Genomic DNA, 20983 nt, shown 5'->3' on the forward strand with positions numbered 1-20983 from the left:
AAATAAAACTTTTAGGGGCTTCCCTGGCAGTCCAGTGGTTAAGACTTCACCTTCCATTGCAGAGGGTGCAGGTTCGATCCCTACTTGGGGAGCTAGGATCCCACATGCCTCGTGGCCAAAAAACCAAGACATAAAACAGAAGCAATGTTGTAACAAATTCAGTAAAGACTTTAAAAAATGGTCCAAATCAAAAAAATCTTTAAAAAAAAAAACTTTTAAAAAAAGACCTAATTGACATATAACATATTAGTTTCAGGCACACAACATAATGATTTAATTATGTATACATTTCAAGATGATTACCACAATAAGTCTAGTTAACATCCATCACCACGTATATGTATAATTTTTTTTCTTGGGATGAGAACTTTCAAGATTTACTCTCTTAGCAACTTTCAAACATACAATACAGTATTATTAACTATATTCACCATGATACAAATTACATCCCCAGCACTTATTTATTTTATAACTCCCTTCACCATTTTGCCCACTCCAAACCCTCATCTCCGGCAATACCAATCTTGTTCTCTGTATCTGTGAGTTTGGTTTGTTGGTGGTGGTGTTGGTGGTGTTTTGTTTTTTTTTTTAATTTATTTTTTTGGATGTGGACCATTTTTTAAATCTTTACTGAATTTGTTACAATATTGCTTCTGTTTCATGTTTTGGTTTTTTGGCCATGAGGCATGTGGGATCTCAGCTCCCCGACCAGGGATCAAACCTGCACCTGCTTCACTGGAAGGCAAAGTGTTAACCACTGGACCACCAGGGAAGTCCCAAGTGGTGGTGGTTTTAGATTCCACATATAAATGAGGTATGCTGTATTTGTCTTTCTCTCTCTGGCTTATTTCACTTAGCATAATCCCCTCAAGGTCTGTCCCTGTTGTCACAGATGGCAAGATCTCCTTCTTTTTATGGCTGAATAATATCCCATTCATCCCTTAATGGACACTTAAGTTGAGCCCATCTCTTGGCTATTATAAAATGCTGCAGTGAACATGGGGTTGCATATATCTTTTGAAGCTAGTGTTTTCATTTCCTTCAGATAAACACCCAGAAGTGGAACTGCTGGATCATACAGTAGCTTTATTTTTTAATTTTTTGAGGACTTCCATCCTGTTTTCGATAGTAGTTGCACCAATTTACATTCTGACCAATAGTGCACAAGGGATTCCTTTTCTCCACATCCTTGCCAACATTTGTTATTTCTTGTCTTTTTGATAATAGCCATTCTAACAGGTGTGAGGTGATAACTCATCGTGGGTTTGATTTACATTTCCCTGATGATTAATGATTCTCAGCACCTTTTCATATACCTGTTGGCCATTTATATACCCTCCTTGAAAAAATGTCTATTCAGATACTCTTCCCATCTTTTAATGAGATTTTGGGGGTTTTCTTGCTATTGAGTTGTATGAGTTTTTTATCTTTATATATTTTGGATGTTGACCACTTATCAAACACATGATCTGCAAATATTTTCTCCCATTTGGTAGGTTGACTTTTCATTTTGTTGATGGTTTCCTTTGCTGTACAGAAGCTTTTTGGTTTGATGTAGTCCCACTTGTTTATTTTTTATTTTCTTGCACTTGCTCTTAGTGTCAAATATAAAAAATCATCACTAAGACCAATGTCAAGGAAAGAATGTACTACTAAACAACAAATGGGTCAAAAAGAGAGCATTATAATTTAGAAAATTCTTATTTTCTAAAAGAAATAAGGAATTTATTTATTTATTTACAAATACCTAGATCTTTTCTGGATCTGAAAACCCACAACATATCAAAACTTATGGATGCAGTGAAAGTAGAACCAAGAGGAAAGTTTATAGCTGTAAACACATTAAAAGAGAAAGGTCTCAAATCAATAACCTAAACTTACACCTCAAGGAACTAGAAAAAGAAGAACAAACTAAACCCAAAGTTAGTAGAAGGAAGGAAATAATAAAGATTAGAGAATAAATAAATGAAAAAGAGAATAGAAGGGCAATAGGAAAAGAAATCAATGAAATCAGTAGGTTTTTTCTTTTAAGATTTACAAAATTGACAAACTCTTAGCTAGACTAACTAAAAAAAAAATAAGAAGACTCAAATAGCTAAAATTAGAAATGAAAATAGGGACTTTACAACTGATGTAACAGAAATAAAAAGGATTATAAGAGATTACTGTGAATTATTATATGCCAACAAATTGGATACCTTAGAAGGAATGGATAAATTCCTAAAAACATACAACCTTCCAAACCTGAAACATGAAGAAATAAAAAGTATGAATATACCTATAACTAGTAAGAAGATAGAAGCACTAATTAAAAAGCTCCCAACAAAGAAAAGCCCAGGACCAGATGCCTTCACCAGAGAATTGTACCAAACATTGAAAGAAGGATTAGCACCAATCCTCCTCAAACTGTTCTTAAGAACTGAAAAGAAGGGAACACGCCCAAACTCATTCTATGAGGTCAGCATTACCCTGATAACAAAACCAAACAAAAACACAAGAAAATAAAGTTAAAGACCAATATTCCTGATTAATAGTGATACAAAAATCCTAAACAAAATACTAGCAAACTGAATTCAACAGTACATTAAAAGAATCATACACTATGACCAAGTGGGATTTATACTTGGAATGCAAGGATGCTTCAATATACAAAAATCAATCAATGTAATACACCACATTAACAAAATCAAGGACAAAACCACATGATCATCTCAATCAATGCAGAAAAATTCAACATCATTTTATGACAAAAGTTACTCAACAAACTAGGAATAGAAAGAAACTACCTCAACATAACAAAAGCCACATATTAAAACTCCATAGCTAATAACATATTCAATGGTAGAGGACTGAAAGCTTGTCCTCTAAGATGAAGAAGAAGGCAAGAATACACAATCTTGCCAATACTATTCAACAGAGTATGGAAGTTCTAGCCAAAGTAATTTAGACATAAAAAAAGAAACTGGAAAAGAAGAAGTAAAATTATCTCTGTTCACAGATGACATGATCTGATACGTAGAAAAAACTAAGAATCCCAGAAAAAATAATGTTACAACTAAAAACAATTTCAGCAAAGTTTCAGGATACAAAATCAACACACAAAAATTAGTTGTGTTTCTCTTCACTAACAATGACCAATCCAAAAAGGAAATTAAGAAAACAATCCCATTTACTACAGCACCAAAAAAAAAAAGATAAAATACTTAGGAATAAACTTAACAAAGGAGGTAAAAGACTCATACACTTAAAACTACAAAACACTGCTAAAAATATCAAAGATACAAATAAATGGAAAGACAGCCCATGCCTGTGGATTGAAAGACTCAATATTGTTAAAATGTTCATATGACCCAAGGCAATATACAGATTCAGTGCAATCCCTATCAAAATCCCAATGGCAATTTTTGCAGAAATAGAAAAAAATCCTAAAATTCATGTGGGACCTGACTGGCCAAAACATTCCTGAAAAAGAAGAACAAAGCTGGAGGCCTCGTACTTTTTGATTTCAAAACATACTACAAAGGAACGGTAATTAATACAATATGATACTGGCATAAAGATAGATATATTAACCAGTGGAATACAACAGATAGTCAAGAAATACATCCTTGAAAACTATGGCCAAATGACTTTTGACAAGGGTGCCAAAACTACACAACGGGAAAAGGACAGTCTCTTCAACATATGGTGTTTGGAAAAATAGATATATTTCCACATGCAAAAGAATAAAGTTGGGCCTTTTCCATACTCCATATCCAAAAACTCCTAAAAGAAGACATGGCAGAAAAACTTGAGGACATTGGAAAATGATTTCTTGACTATGACACCAAAAGCCCAGGCAACAAAATAAAAAACAGACATACAGGAGTACATCAAACTTAAAGACTTCTGTACATCAAAGGAAACAGTCAACAAAATGAAAAGACAACCTATGAAATGGGAGAAAGTAATTGCAAGTCATATATCTTGACATGTGGTTAATACCCAGAAACTTCTACAACTCAACAACAACAAAATCCATTTAAAATATGGGAAAATGAATTGAACAGACATTTCTCTAAATATTATATACAAATGGCCAATAAGCACATAAAAGGATGCTCAACATCACTAATCATTAGGGACACGCAAATCAAAACCACTTTGAAACATCCCCTCATACCCATCAGGTGGTCACTATCAAAAGAACAGAAAATAACAAGTGCTGGCAAGGATGTGGAGAACTTGGACCTCTTGTGCACTGTTGGTAGGAATGTAAAACAATGTATCTATTGTGGAAAACAGTATGGAGGTTCCTCAAAAAAATAAAAATAGAAATACCATGATCCAGCAACCTCACTTCTAGGTATACAGCTCAATAGACTTCAAAGTAAGGTCTTGAAGATATATTTACACATGAATATCCATTACAGCATTATTCACAATAACCATGTAGTGGAAGCAACCCAAACATCCATCAAAAGATGAATGGATAAAGAAATTACGGTATGTGTGTGTGTGTATATACACACACACACACACACACACACATATATACATATATATGTGTATGTATATACATATATACATATACAGTATAGGTATATGTGTATGTATATGTGTGTGTGTGTATATATATACATACACATATACATACATTGTAGTATTATGCAGTCTTAAAAAAGAAGGGAATCCTGTCACATCCTATAAAATGGATAAATCTAAATAAAATAAGCCAGTCACAAAAGGACAAATAATGTATGATTCCACTCACATAAAGTATATAAAGTAATAGAACTCACAGAAACAGAAAGTAGAAAGGTGGTTACCAAGGGCTGAGGGGAGTGAAGAGGAGTAACTAGTGTTCAGTGGGTATAGAGTTTCAGTGTTGCAAGATGAAAAATTTCTAGAGATCTATTGCTTAACAATGTGACTATACTTAACACTACTAAACTATACACTTAAAGATGGTTAAAATGGCAAATTTAATGTTGCGTGTTTTTTACCACAATTTTTTAAACTAGGACAAAATACTTTTTAGATTTCCAAAATGTGAAAGATTTCATCACCAGAAGATTTGCTTTCTAAGAGAATACTTTAGGTAGAATTATACCAGATGTAAATGAATCTATAAAAAGAACAAAAAACACCAGAGATGGAAAATATGTGGATAAATATAAATTTTCTTATTTTTAAAAGTTACTTCACAGACAAATGACTAGTGATATCAAAAAATGATAACTATGTGACATGTGGTTTATAAAATATGTAGAAGTAAATATATGACAACAATAGCATAAAGACTGAGAAGAAATGAAAGTACACTGTTGTAACATTCTGATACTATATGTAAAGTGGTATATTACTTGAAGATAGATTGTGACAAGTTAAAGATGTTTTCATGAGTTGAACTGTGCCCCTCCAAAATATATATTCAAGTTCTAATCCCCAGTACCTGTGAATGTAGCCTTATTGGAAATAGTGTCTTTGCAGATGTAAGTTAAAACGAGGTATATTGGGTTAGGGTGAGCCCTTAACCAATGGTGTCCTTATAAGATAAGAGAAATTTAGGTACACAAACACACACAGAGGGGAAATGGCCATGTAAAGTCACAAAGACACGGGGAGAAACGTCATATGAAAACATAAGCAGAGATGCTTCTACAGGTGAAGAGACACTAAGGATTGCCAGCAACCACCAGAAGCTAGGAGAGAAGCATAGAACAGATTGTCCTGCAGCACTTCCAGTAGGAACCAACTCTGCCAATACATTGATTTCAGACTTCTAGCCACCAAAATAGTGAGTGAATATATTTGTTATTTTAAGCCACACAGTTTGTGGTACTTTCTTAGAGTAGCCTGAGGAAACTAATAGAGAGGTATACTGTATATGCTAAAGCAATCATTACAATTTTTAAAAAGAATTATAGCTAATTGGCCAACAAAGGAATAAAATAGAATAAGAAATAGTCAGTTCATTCAAAAAATAAAGGCAGAAGAAAGGGAAAGGAGACTGTAGAACAGGTGGAACACATAGAAATCAAATAGCAAGATGATAGATTTAAAACCCTAGAATATAAAAATCATATTAAATATAAATGGCTTAGACACCTCCTTCATTAAAAGTCAGAAACTGTCAATTTAGATTTTAAAAAATCCAATTATACACTGTCTTTAAATATAAGACACAAATAGGTTAAAAGTGAAAGAATGGGAAAAGCACTGTCATGTTAACACTAATCAAAAGAAAGTTATTGGAGGGACTTCCCTGGCAGTCCAGTGGTTAAGACTGTGCTTCCACTGCAGGGGTACAGGTCCAGTCCCTGGTCAAGGAACTAAGATCCCACATGCTGCATGGTGCAGCCAAAAAAAAAAAAGAAAGAAAGAAAAAGAGTTATTGGAGTGGCTATATTAATATTATGTAAAGCAACTATACTCCAATAAAAGTTAATTTAAAAAATATTAAACAAAGTAAATTGCAAAGCAAAACATATCACCAATTATTAAGAAGATTATTTCAGGCCTCCCTGGTGGTGCAGTGGTTGAGAATCTGCCTGCTAATGCAGGGGACACGGGTTCGAGCCCTGGTCTGGGAAGATCCCACATGCCGTGGAGCAACTAGGCCCGTGAGCCACAACTACTGAGCCTGCGCATCTGGAGCCGGTGCTCCGCAACAAGAGAGGCCCGCACACCGTGATGAAGAGTGGCCCCCGCTTGCTGCAACTAGAGAAAGCCCTCACACAGAAACAAAGACCCAACACTGCCAAAAGTAAAAATAAATAAATAAATAAAAAATTTTTTAAAAAAGAAGGTTATTTCATAATGATACTGGGATCAATTCACCTTAAATGTTTATTCATATAATAACGAAGCTTCAAAATACAAGAAGCAAGAGCTGATAGAACTGAAAGGAGAAATAGAACAATTCCCATAAAAGAGAGTTCAATAACCTTTTCTCAATAATTGATAGAACAAGTTGGTAGAAATTCAGAAAGAATAAAGAAGTCTTAAAAAATGCTGTCAACCAACTTATGGTAATTGATGTTTTCGAACACTTGGCATAACAGCAGCATATACATTCTTTTCAGTACACGTGAAACATTTACCCAGATGGACAAGAGTCTGGGCTATAAATATCAATAAATTTAAAAGGATTCAAATCATACCAAGTATATTCTCTGACCACAATGGAATATAATTAGAAATCAATAACAGAAAGATATTTGAAAAATTTGAACTATTAGGAATGTAACACACCTCTTTTTTTTAATAGATTTATTTACTTACTTTTTTATTTATTTATTTATTTATTTATTTATGACTGTGTTGGGTCTTCATTGTTGTGTGTGGGCTTCCTGTAGTTGCGGTGAGCAAGGGCTACTCTTCGTTGTGGTGCATGTGCTTCTCATTGCGATGGCTTCTCTTGTTGCAGAGCACAGGCTCTAGGCATGTGGGCTCAGTAGTTGTGGCTCGTGGGCTCTAGGGCACAAGCTCTGTAGTTGTGGCGCACGGGCTTAGCTGCTCCTCGGCATGTGGGATCTTCCCAGACCAGGGCTCAAACCCATGTTCCCTGCATTGACAGGCAGATTCTTAACCACTGTGCCACCAGGGAAGCCCAGGAAAGTAACACACTTTTAAATAACCCGCAGGTCAAAGAAAGAAGCAGAGAGAATTTAAAAGTATTTTGAACTGAACAAAAATAATGAACAATGTTTCAAAATCTGTGGGATATAGTTAAAGCAGTACTTGGTGGGAAATTCATAGCGCTAAACTCATATATAGAGGAGAAAAAGATCTTACACCAATGACCTCAGCTTCCTCCTTAAGAATTACAAAGAGGAACAACTTAAATCTCAGGTAGGAATAAGAAAGGAAAAAATACAGATCAGAGCAGAATGCAATCAAATTGAACACAGAAAAAAGCAAAACAAAAAAATCAATTAAATATGAAACTAGTTGAGAAGATCAAAAAAATTATAAACCATTAGCCAGATTGATCAGACATAAAAAAGAGAAGACACAGATGACCAATAACAAGAAAGAGAGATGTTGCCTCACTACAGATTCTGCAGATTTTAAAGAATAATAAAGGAAAGTTATGAGCAATTTAAGCCAATAAATTTGAGATGAAATTTGACATTTCATCTTGACATTTCAAAAGAACTGATTTCTTATAAAATCTCAACGTACAAAACTGTCTTTATTACTCCAGAATGGCACGCTACAGACACTATACAGCATGCACATTTATTAACTTCAAAATTAGCTTCAAACCATTTAAAATTAAATTGGAATAAGAGTATAAAATGGAGTGTTGGGGGGAAAAGATATTCTCACACATACACACACACACACACACACACACACACACACGTTAGACTCGAAAAAGCTGGTTTTCCCAAACTTTCTCCTCATTTACCTCGGAAACTTTCCGATTGGGACGTACGCTGACTTTCCACCTCAGAATATGAGGATCTGTTTTTATTTTCTGGTTCGTTGACAAGCCACGATTTTGACATCAGATAAATCTCTCTCAGTGAAGGAGTGGGGGTAGCGGAGTCTTCTCCTGCTCACCTCTTCTGTGAAGTGTTCCCCCTTTATCTTGAATACCACTTTCTCCCTAGATAAAGCTCAATGATTTTCCAAGCAACCTTGGTAAGAGCTTTTATAGGATCCTCACAACTTTACAAAATAATCAGTGAGACTGTTTCCCCTCCTGCTTTATAAGTGAGGAAAGAGGCTGCGAAGGGGAGACCTGAAACAGAGGTCTTTAGAGGTTTGGTCCAAGACTTTGATTCTCAATTGTCCTGACTGTTGGAGCCACAAGACTCCTTTGCTCTCTTTGCAGTTTTTCTTTCGTCTCATTCACCTGATCCTCCTTTTATAAGCAATACTCTACAGGGGCCCACAGATCCTCAGAAAAAAACAAGCTCCTGCTTGCTCTTGAGGTGCTCAGATTATGGTGGCACAATCAACCAAATCGTAACATGGCACAAGGAGCTCAAGGTCCAAGGGAGAATAGAATATCGATGGAGCAAAGAAATCTCAGGTACTTTTCGACTTCTTTTTAACGGAGTACCTATCTCGTTTGCCAAGGGTTGTGCAGTTTTTATATATCCCAGGTCAATACACGAAGTATAATGTATTGGCCAGGAAGTTTTAAGTAACATACCTAAGGTAGATTTTCAACGAATGGGGCAGGTTTAAGATCACTCAACTTCCATCCGGAAATTTCACAATTTCTGCAGTCTCTATCCTGAGGCGTGGGTAGGTTGTAACCAGTACCCTCCACGGTCTCCAAACCTCATTGCTGCGAGGCACAGCACCTCCCACTGCCGGAAGGTCCTTGAGCGCAACCTCGGTCCTGGAAGCCCAATCAGCGGCCCAGCCGCGACCCAGTGCCCGCCTCGGGCCGTGTCACGTGTCAGCCAAGATGGCTGCGCCCGGGCGACTTGAGCGAAGGTTGGAGTGAGCACTCGCGTGGCGGATGGAGACCGGAGGAGGCAGCGACCGCTGGGAGGAGAGCGTAAGGTACCGGCATTCCGGGTAAAGGGGTGCAGTAAAAGGCGAGTATCAAGAGAAGCACAGCGTGGTGACATGCTGTTCAACCGCAGTGTGGGAATGAGATCCCGGGACTGAGTCGCAAGGGGAGGAGGCGAGTCGGTTCTACCGCACCGACCGCCCTACACTTTCCAGCCTAGAAAAAAAGATCTTATATTTAAATTAAGCCTATAGGGGGCAAAAAAAAAAAAAAAAAAAAAAAAGCCTGCTTGAATTTAATCCCCGGATTACTGCCAATTTACAGGGTGACCTTGGCCTAATTTCATTTTCAGAGGCCCCACTTTCCTCATTTGTCTATCTCGGGAGCTATCTTGAGTGATGTGAGATAGCTAATGCAAAAGCCTTTTGAAATGTTTGTAATATTTAAACGTGGCATTGTCTTTGATAGGGATTTATTATTAATAACCGGGATACAATGGCCTACTGCGGGCTGCCAGATCAGAATTTTTACCGAATTAAGGGTGACTTTTAATAGCGACACCTTAGAAATGTCTAGTTCACAGAACCAGGAACCTCACCAATATGCAGAGCATAGAACAGAAAACTAGTGATAGCATTAGGCTGGACTTTCTGATGTAACAGTATTTCAGACATATACACTGTACACTTTATATATACTGAATTTGATTGTTTTTCTCTCTCTCTCCACCACACCCCCCAACCCCCCAACATAAAATTATTCAAAGTTCCTGTAGGGCACAGATCTTACGTTATTGTAACCAAGGCCCTCAAAAAGTTTGAGTCCGGGAAACCCAGACGTAAACTTCTAAGCCTGCATTGTACTACTTATGTTGACTTTAAGTTTAGGGATATGAAATTCAGTGTACTGAACATTTTCCAAGCCATCTAATGGCTACCCAGTAAATATTTGTTAAATTAGTGTTATAAATTAATCTTGTAGCAAATGAATAGTGAACCAATAAAATTAAATTTCAGAGTCATGTTGTCTGTTCTTTCTGAACTTTTTGCTTTTCTTAACTCTGCTACCCTGAAATCTTATTTAATGAGCTAAATCTTCAGGCTAAAATTCATCATTCACCCATTCCCTTAATCTTTTATTCACCTCAACTAGCGCAGAGATCAACAAACTACCTGCCAGACGTGGCAGGTAGTGGGCCAGACGTGGGCCAGACGAAGCCTATCGCTTGTTTCTTTACGGCCAGCCAAAATGATTTTTATATTTTTTAAGTTTTTTTTTTTTAAATATTCAACAAAAGACCATTATGTGACCCACAAAGCCTAAGATATTTACCATCTGGCCCTTTAGAGAAGTTTGCTGACCTCTGCTCTAGGGTATACCTAGATGTGAAATTGCTGGGTGTATGTGTCTTCTACTTATTAAGTACCAAATTCTTTTCCAAAGTGGTTGTACCTATGCTTCCGCCAGCAGCACATGAGTTTCAGTTACCCCACATTCTTGCCAGTAATTGAAATTTAATTTCTATTTTCCTGATTATAGTGGTTAAGCATATTTTCATATTTATTGTGTTTGACTTTCCTCTTTGTGAAGTGCCTGTTCAAACCTTTTGTCAGTTTTTCTATTGGGTTGGTTGCCTTTTTCTTATTGATTTGTACTATTCAATACTTTACATATTCTGGGTACCAACTACTCCTTTGTCAGTTATATTGCAAACACTTTCTCCCCAATCCCCAACTGGCTTATCTTTATGGTATCTGTAAATGAACACAAGTTCATTTTAATTGGTTAATATTAGTTTAACATTAGCTTTATGTGTTTTATGGTTAGTGCCGTTAGCAAATTTACAATATTTTTAAGGGTTACAAAGATATTCTGTATTTCCTATAAGCTTTATGTGTTGTCTTCCATGTTCTGGTTTCTATTTCATAGAATTGTGGGGGTTTTTGGGGGGATGTCTAATGCATTAATTTTTCAGATTATGAAATAAAGCTATGGCTACTTTTTAAAATTAAATATTTATGGTCTTCCAAAGGCTTTTTATAAGCCCTTTTGCTGTTTTTCTATAGATACACATTATTGAAAAATGACATTTTAATTTAAGGCTCAAGATGGAAAATCATAAACCAGATGGTACTGTCAAGAAGAACTTAATTGAAATCATAACCAGAAAAATTAACCAACTTCCAGAAGCAGAAAGGTAAGATCCCTTAATTAAAAAATTCTTTTATCAGGTGGATTTTCATCGATTCATCTCAAATTTATTCGGTTTGAATATAAACAAACATAGAATGTCAGAAGGAAATTGAGATTTTTTTTTCTTACATTGATGAGAAAACCAAGGTTCAGAGAGATTAGCCATTTTCCTTTAAGTCAAGGCTAAAATTCATTTCTTTGGACATCTGATAGTTCTCCCAGTTTTTCCATTTGGCTTAGAGTATAGGCAGATGTATATATTTATGGACTAATTTAAATAACAAACCTTTAAAATAGGTTTTAAACTGTCTTCTTTCTCAATTCATTTCTATCACTACACTTAACAGTCTAAGAGAGTACCATGTAACACACATAGCTAGACAAGGAATGTCAGAGAAATGGGATCATGGCTAAAAGATCTTTAAGATATTATTAAATTTATATAGGAAACATACTGATCTTTGAAGACAATGCTGAGTGAACCCCAGTACTCTCCCACAACATGTTCTTCAGGCAGCCTAACATTCCATTTCAACTGAAAATCTGAGACCAAAAAGGATGAAGAAGAGTCAGCCTGGAGAGGAGGAAGGAATGGCATATGCCTAGGCCACAGGACAGCAACGAGTTTGTCATATTTGAGGAACCAGTGTTACTGAAGTACAAGGGAAGTGGGCATAAGATTGAAGGAACAGGAGTTGTTTTAAGCAGGGAATGATCCAGCTAACATTTCTAAAGAACATTACAGTTGCTTTTTGGAAAGTAGATTTAAGGTAGGTGAGAAAAGGAAGAAGACCAGTAGGAAAACTGGCATAGTAATCCTGGTGAGTGGTGGTGGCAGTTGAAGTGAAAAAAGAATGGATTTGAAATACATTTCGGAAGTATAATCTTACTATCTTGCACAAATTCCAATCTTGCTGACACCAGCTCAACAAGGGAGAACCCATAAACCAAGGGTAGTAATAAGATGTATATCCAACCTCCCTCTCCCCCCACCACACACACACACTGTACATCGTTTTGTTATTGTTTTCCAGAGGTAAACAGAAACATTTTAAGCAAGTAAAAGACATGTGCCCATGTTTCCAGGCCAGTAAGGTAGGGAAAGCCAGGAAGAATAGAGATGTGACAGCCTTGAAGAGAAGCAAGCAGGCTGTGTTACTGGGACTTTCACCAAATTAGAAATAATAATCAATGGGGAAGTAATCTGGAACTGCAAAGTAAGCTTTAATTTGGAATAAACTGCTTTCGAACAGTGGCACGTAAACAGGGCAGATGACAGCATCTCGTCTTTGCTTTATTCGCTATTTTTCCTCTGCTTCTATTTTATCTATCCTAGTTCTCCTAAGTTTGAATCCTCATTTCTTGCATTACCAATTTAGATATGTTTAATAGTTATTTGAAAAGTTCTTTTTAGTTTCATACACTTCACTATCTACAAAATAATTTCATGTGCCATCTATTTCATTGCTTCTTGTTATTTCTGGTCTTATATTTCATGTGTTAGTTCATGTATCTAGTTATTTTATGGGTATTATCTTGCCAAAAAATCTTGAGTTCACGTTTCTAATTGTATAGGCACTTTTTGGGAACACTGACTGGCAATGGGGCTGCTAGATAATAACAATTTTGTATTGAATTATTATATTAACTAAACAATGTGACTTTAAGCCACAGGAAATTAAAATCTGGTTGGGAGACAGCAAACGTTGCTATTCAGATTCCAGTTACACTCCTTGTTATATTTAGGTACTTACTTATAATAATATTTAACATTAATATATCAACATATTACAATGTATATATTTGTAATAATTATAATATATAATATATATGGGCAAATTATTTACCTGAGCATTTGTTCCTATGACTAAAAATGAAGATAATACATATTTCACAGTATTGTTATGAAAATAAAATAAAAATATTTTAGAGGAAGTGCTCAAGTTTCCCATTCCCTCAGCTCCCACAAGAATACACAGGTCTTTTCACATTCATGGGTTTTGTTGTTTGGTAGCTCTCTAGGCCCTCATCACAATTTAAATATTGTCTTATGTACCCTAAGTTTCTAAACTGCCTCCCTTGTACTAACATCACCATTTTAATACACTTTTGTTATATTGGGTTGACCAAAATGTTCGTCTGAGTTTTTCGTGGAAAAATCCGAACGAAATTTTTGGCCAATCCAATATATCAAGTTTACACATCTTTCATTCTCCAATAATAAACTATGAAAACACTGAAGATAATTTTTTGTGCCTTCATCACCAAGTCTGCTGCATGCAATAAGTGCTCAATGATTGAATGACAAGTACCACTGTGATTGCAAAGTGACAGGTAAGAAAAGTAGTACCTTACACAATGTAGAAAGCTCAATTAGGAATTCCTAGAAAACCTGTCTTAAGTTGAGTGTTAACCATAGAAGTTAGAGGGGTTATTGTGTGTGACTAGTTTGGCTAATTAAGAGTAATGAGAGGGCTTCCCTGGTGGCGCAGTGGTTGAGGGTCTGCCTGTCAATGCAGGGGACACGGGTTCGAGCCCTGGTCTGGGAGGATCCCACATGCCGCGGAGCAACTAGGCCCGTGAGCCACAATTACTGAGCCTGCGCGTCTGGAGCCTGTGCTCCACAACAAGAGAGGCCGCGATAATGAGAGGCCCGCGCACCGTGATGAAGAGTGGCCCCCGCTTGCCACAACTGGAGAAAGCCCTCGCACAGAAATGAAGACCCAACACAGCCATAAATAAAATTTAAAAAAAAAAAGAGTAATGAAAAAATAAAGAGGTTGACGCCTGTGTTATAGGAAGCAAAGCAGATGGTAAAGAAGTGATAGGCTGAAGGCTTTGAATTGGATACTTTCAGTATTCAGCAGTTTTAGTTTTTTTCCCCAAAATTAAAGAATGCATAGAACATGCATTTTAAATCTCATACATGCCTTCCTTAAAAACCAGTTCTACCACTTACTATCCCAAAACATCAATTTATTATTTCAATGAGTTCTTATAAAGTACCTAGCATACAGTATCCCTTAAATGTTAGTACTGCTCCACCCCCCGAATCCTGACTCTAATGCTTCAAGGAAGAGTAAAAGGAAACATCAATTTCACCTTATTGAATGCCTTCTGTGTGCCAGGTGCTGTTGAAACCAAGATATTTATATCTTTGTATCCACTGTCTTCAAGTTGTTTACAGACTAGTTGGGAAGGCTGACAGGTAAATCTGTGATAAGCTAGTACCACCTTATAATGTGTTTTGCTACAGAAGTATTGGGTATTGTGGGAGCCTAGAGAGGCATCCAAGTCAGACTCTTCAGAAGCTCTTCCCTGCTATATACTTGGTGGTGGTGGGGGGGTGGAATTTCCATACCAATATTCTTTGCAAAATCCCACAATACATTTAGCAAAACTAAATGTATCACTGTATCCTTAAAGTGTTGACCAGATTCAAAGCCTTTTAGAATAAAAATCTATATGTAAAACATAATGATTTTAAAAGGTTTTTGTTTTATGGAGCTATAAGATATAAATGTTGGATCCTGTTAATCCTAAAGTCCTGATAAGTTCTGTAACATATGCCAGAATTGTTGGAGAGCTTACACACACAGTACAGCCAAAAAGTTACTGTTTTTTCTCACCGACTCAGGAATCTGCTTGAAAATGGATCAACATATATTGGACTTAATGCTGCTCTCTGTGGCCTAATAGCAAATAGTCTCTTTCGACGCATCCTACATGTGACACAGGCTCGTGTAGCTGCTGGCTTACCAATGGCAGTGATCCCATTTTTGACGGCACACGTATCTTACAAAGGTTTTGTAAGTTTACCTTTGAATACAGGTAAATTCTGTTTCACCGTCACCAGCAAGTTTGCTTTGGTATATGTACATTATTTACACCTTACATTAATCCTTAAATAATCGTAGCAATTGGCTATATGCTGTAATATAGTCACTGCTTGGATAAGACTGAACCTTGCTAGCCTCTCTATGCAAAGCAGCAATTAATTCAGATTAGCATGGTCTACCAAACAAGTAAAATATATACACAGTAATTCTAAATACTTTCCTTTATCTAACTTATCTCTCCCACAGTGTTTAGTAAGAAATATTTGGAAACTTTATTTTTTTCTTAAATGCTGACTGCCTTAATTTTTAAAAAATTATACAATTTTCTTAAGGGGGAAAAATTTTTTATGGGAACAAGACTTTATCTTGTTCCCATAAAAATCACTAAATCTCTAAAGCACTATATCTGTATATGTGCAATAGTTATCAAATACATGGAGACCTGATTTCCTTTGGACAGTTCACCATATTTGCTGAGTACTCCAAGTATAGCTAAATCATGAAAGAATTTCTGATTAATAATTTTAAAAAAATTATTACCATAGGTGGTAGTAGGGAGGCAGTCCATTTAAATTCTCTTAAGTGCTACTTCAGATTTGTTTAAATTAGATGAGTATTTGCTTGAATCCCCAAGATCAGTGTGGAAAGAATTATGTGCAGGGAAACCTACTGCAGAATAAGCTGAACAGAATGAGTGAAAACATAGGTTAGCTTAGCTTTCTATTTTTAATACCTTATACTAATCTGGAAATGAATAAACAATTTTATAAAAATAAAATCACACTGTATAATGTAAAAATGTAAGATAAATCAAATTGTTAAATTTCCCATGGGTTTAAAAAAGTTTCTTAAAGACAAAAATATTAGCTCAGGTTTGCTAATACATGCGCAAAAAGCTAGAAGCAGTGCACACTGAGATTATTATATTCAAGTTCAAAACAAATTAGGGAATTTTTCCTAAGATGGTTTTATCAGTTATTCCTGGCTGTTTTAGATTATCCATATGTGTAATTATACCTTTTAACATGCCTTGTAGAAATGCATTTGCTGTATTACTGCCTGAAAATTGAGTACCTGTGATGCATATAAGGGGACCTTGCATTCTTTAAATGTTTGCTTGACTATCCAATTGCAGAACTGATTTATTTCCTAGGTGATTTACATTGTGAAACCTGTACCATAACACGAGGTGGACTGGTTGGTCTTGTTTTTGGTGGCCTGTACCCTGTTTTCTTGGCTATCCCTGTGAATGGTGGCCTAGCAGCCAGGTAGGATTGTTTTCCATAATTATCGAAAAACTCTAATAATATAAATGATTGCCTAGAAAATGCAAACTTTAAAACAGCAAGTACATTTTCTATTTTTAAGGCAATGTTACCTGTTTGACTTGAAAGAGTTAACAAGACTTGTTTTTTCTGGGTAATCAAAGAATACTTCTCAAGAATTTGAAAACACTTCTAGAAATTTATCACATTACCTCTTGGGTGTGTCGTTCAGGTTCTTAACTTTATATATGGAATGCTAGTTACAAAGCTGCAAAAAGTACTGTGACTAGCATGAAAGCTACATTATATGCATAATGTTCTTAGGGTCTGAGTACTTCCTCTAAAAGGAAATTCCATCAGAAAATGTCTCGCTATAAGCCAAAATAATTCAGTTATTCTCTGATGAACTCTTGTACCAAGCAGTCTATACTATATGAGCTTCCAGAGGTGAAACGGAGAAAAGGACAAAATAAAACAAAAGGACAGTTTTTATGACTAGTAGACATTGAAGAGAATAGCATTACCTCAGTCTTTACCTAAGCTAGTTTTAAGACTTCTGGAATATGTATTGTACATAGATTTGCCACTTGATGCAACTGTCTTTTCTAGTGAACTGTCTCAATGTTTTCTTACAGGTATAACTCAGCCCTGCTACCCGAGAAAGGAAACATCTTAAATTACTGGATTAGGATTTCTAAGCCTGTCTTTAGAAAGATGTTATTTCCCATTTTGCTCCAGACTGGGTTTGCAGCATACCTTGGGTCTAGACAATATAAACTACTTATAAAGGCTCTTCAGTTACCTGAACCTGACCTAGAAATTCAGTGATGGTTAAGCAAATCTGTACACAAAAATAAAACTGTAAAAATAACCTACATCTAAGTATGAATAAATAAGAATTGTAATTTATCACATGAGGTACAATTCTGGGATCTACAACAAAAGGCTGAATACTTAAATTATTCAACACTACCCACTTAGACAAGAGCCTACTTCTCTAGTGTTCCCAATACCGTCTCTCCCACATTGCTTGCTCTACACTCCTTTACATTAGGCAGTTTGGTCTGTAACACAGGGAAAAAAACCACACGGCAGTTTTCACTGAAAACCTCATAAAGAATCCAAACAGGAATGAAAATGGCAGGGACCAGGGCGGGGAGTATCAATACACTACAGAAACGTTACACTTCATTTTCTCAATTCACTGTTTCCATAGGTATTATTCTTTCATAGAATCTTAGAACATATTTAAAAACATTCCTCACAGAGGGATCAATTCCCAGTATTCTTCAGAGATGATGATTCAGGCTCAGCTTGAGCTGTCCTAATGATAGTTACCTACTTCAAAAGTCATCTTATTTGTATCATTGGAAAGCTATACTCTTATAAGATTAAGGCAAATTCTATCATCTTCGAAGCTTTCATCTAGTGTGGTATAGTTCTTTAGAAGCACATAGACCTGAGCCATTTTTTTTGGCTGTATGATGATGCTAAGCAAGTTAACTGATCTCTCTGGCCCTCAGTTTCCTCATCAGTAACCTCACTGAAGATTGGTATCATACATGTAAGTTGACTTTAACGTAGCACCTGTCATCAGGCACTCAAATCTGAGGTAGCCATATTCTTCCTATTGTTTCTGGTTTTGTTTTTTGAAATATCCTAGGTCTATTCCTCAATTCCTAAGATAGATCATTTAAATTTTTGCAACGATCTATTGTGTTTCCCGTCCTAAAAGTTTTCATCTCAGTTCTTGAAACCATTTTCTCATGTAACAGCATCTAAATCAGCACTGGCCAACAAAACTTTGTGATGATGAGGAAATATTTTATATATGACTGATAATATGTTAGCACTAGCCATATGTGGCTACTGAGCACCCAAAATTTGACTAGTGCACCTGAATAACTGAATCTTTTAATTAATTTAAATTGCTTAGCCACATGTGGATAATAGCCTCAGTATTACACAATGCAGAGCTAGACCAACACTTTCTTATGAAACAAGCCAGTCATACCAAACAATATTTGTGTCATCCAAGACCACATTCACAAGCATCTTAACTATTCTTTTCAAATATAGTGATATATCTGTTAAATAATCTTATGCTACTGATAATTTTATGAAAGGATTTAGCCTGTCACCTAAAAAAGGCAGCTCTGAGAGTGGGACAGGCTTTCAGTGTCCCTTAAAGAAAGCAGTGCAGCCAAAGATTTAAAATTCAATTAATAAAATACAAGGGAATTCCCTGGCAGTTCAGTGGTTAGGACTCCACACTTTCACTGTTGAGGACGCAGGTTCAATCCCTGGTCAGGGAACTAGGATCATGCAAGCCACGTGATGAGGTCAAAAAAAAAAAAAAAACACCAAGTCAAAACCAAATAGAAACAGATAATAAAAAAAAATTCCCTATCAAACTATGTTTGATAAAAAAAAATGATCCCAATTATCAGACAAAAGAATCTGTATTTTACTGTGGATATTCTCTGGGTTATAAAATTAAGGCTGATTTTCCTTTTCATTCTGATTCCTTTCTGGATAATCCCAGCTTTCTGAAATGAATATGCTTTACCTTTACAACTAGGAAAAACATATATAAAAGGCAAAAAAAACCCCAAAAAACTTTATTTTACAAGCTAAAATACCACAATAAAGTTGTCTGACCCAAAATTATACATTTTATGTGTGTGCTGTCATTTTTATTTAAAGTAGAGTTCTACTTATCACAGTAAAAAAAAAAAAAGAATTAAAATTCCTGACTTCAAAAATAAGAAACCCAAATTACTGAATTAGACTCCTTTAAAAACAATGGTGTAATGAACTTAGATAATTCAAAACCCACTGATATTACTAAATGGATAATTTAGTGCAAATTGTTTCCTTACTTATCCTTAAACACTCCCACAGTACTTACTCCCTAGCATACCACCATCTATAAACATACAAAAATTTACAATGGTTTCTGCAACCAAAAACGATTTCTAACATCTGTCCTCTACCATATTTTTCTTAAATCATCTTCCCAGTTAGTAGAAATGGGCAACATAAGCCAAAGAACATGTTACTTTAAACCTGTTGCTACAAATCTACTTTACCAAAATTTTTGGTCAGGGGGCAAATTTGTGTGAACCTGCTGTGATCTGCATTACAATTTAAGGAAACAGTCATTTTTAGCTAAGACCTAAAGAACACTGCCTCAGTCAGGAAAATAGTTTATTTCAATTCTGTCACAGTAAACAAACTATTTAAACCTGTCTTTCAAAATTTATTCTGTGTAGTTATTTGGCTTTAAAAAAGAAGGTTCATGTTATACTATACTTAAATTAAGATGTTAATTTGTAAACCCCAGACTATGGTACATTAGAAGCCAGAGGGATTTGACCTCAGTGGGTAAAAAGGAAACATACAGAATTTGATGGCACATTTTAAAGGAAGTTGGGCCACCAATAAAATTCAAATCCGTACATATTAACAGCTACACGAATGTTCAAAACACCAAGTGACTAGATTTTTAAATTAGATTAACTGAAAATTGAGCAAAAGATGAATTTCAACAAATTTTGGGTCAACAAAACTACAAAAAATTGGGAATTCCCTGGCAGTCCAGTGGTTAGGACTCCACACTTTCACTGCAAAGGGCCCGGGTTCACTCCCTGGTTCAGGAAGTAAGATCCCGCAAGCCATGTGGCATGGCCAAAAAAAAAACTACAAAAAATTATGAAAGCCCACTGTGACCTGGTTTCTTTTTAAAAAGTGGGAAAAACAGCTAACTAAGAAATCCTGAATGTACAAATTGGGGAAAGGTAGAAAACTAGGAATAAAAACACTATGAGTAACCAAAGCAATGAACAGGGCAACTTTCTTTTAACCTTTATCTTTAAAAAATATTTTTCCTCTAATAGTACATGATTTGTTGCTAACGATAAAGTAATTTACTTTCTGAATAAAATTTAAATTATCTCCAGTTTAATTTTTCTGCACTTTAAAACTGCATGTAAATGACCACTTGCAGTCTAGGTCAGAGCTCTGAGCTCAGTCTGGTATTATAAGACAATAGGGAGTGACTGGCAGAGAGAGTATTGAGGTATTCAAGTTCAAATATGTAAAAAAAACTGTGCTGGCCAAACAAACACTTTACATGTTTCTAATGGAGGACCTCCCCTTTGTGATCCCTGGCTTAAATGGTAACTACCTGGTTTCTCAACAAAAATCAGTACAGTAAAATATAA

The 20983-nt window shown here is 35.7% G+C and overlaps 1 protein-coding gene across 5 annotated transcripts; it reads left to right on the forward strand.

Moving 5' to 3' along the window:
* The first annotated feature begins 9366 nt into the window (after positions 1-9366).
* Positions 9367-17628, forward strand: TMEM126A (transmembrane protein 126A). 5 transcript variants are annotated; one of them, XM_082343408.1, is made up of 5 exons: positions 9367-9510; positions 11562-11657; positions 15291-15484; positions 16646-16760; positions 17393-17628. In XM_082343408.1, exons 1-5 carry the CDS (start codon positions 9467-9469, stop codon positions 17583-17585), a joined length of 642 nt encoding a protein of 213 aa, XP_082199534.1. In that variant the 5' UTR covers positions 9367-9466; the 3' UTR covers positions 17586-17628. The 5 variants fall into 5 exon arrangements, with proteins under 5 accessions (XP_082199534.1, XP_082199533.1, XP_082199537.1 ...); XM_082343407.1 differs by having other exon boundaries at positions 9377-9525; XM_082343411.1 differs by having other exon boundaries at positions 9396-9510; positions 11527-11657.
* The last annotated feature ends 3355 nt before the right edge of the window (positions 17629-20983 follow it).

Source organism: Balaenoptera borealis (genome assembly GCF_965194805.1).
Source record: "Balaenoptera borealis genome assembly, chromosome: 11".
In the NCBI taxonomy this organism is placed as follows: Eukaryota; Metazoa; Chordata; class Mammalia; order Artiodactyla; family Balaenopteridae; genus Balaenoptera; species Balaenoptera borealis.

Coding starts and splice junctions, on each gene's coding strand:
- TMEM126A (XM_082343407.1), top strand. CDS start 9,467: ATGGAGACCGGAGGAGGCAGCGACCGCTGGGAGGAGAGCGTAAGGTAC. Junction 11,658..15,290: donor CAACTTCCAGAAGCAGAAAG/GTAAGATCCCTT, acceptor TCACCGACTCAG/GAATCTGCTTGAAAATGGAT. Junction 16,761..17,392: donor AATGGTGGCCTAGCAGCCAG/GTAGGATTGTTT, acceptor GTTTTCTTACAG/GTATAACTCAGCCCTGCTAC.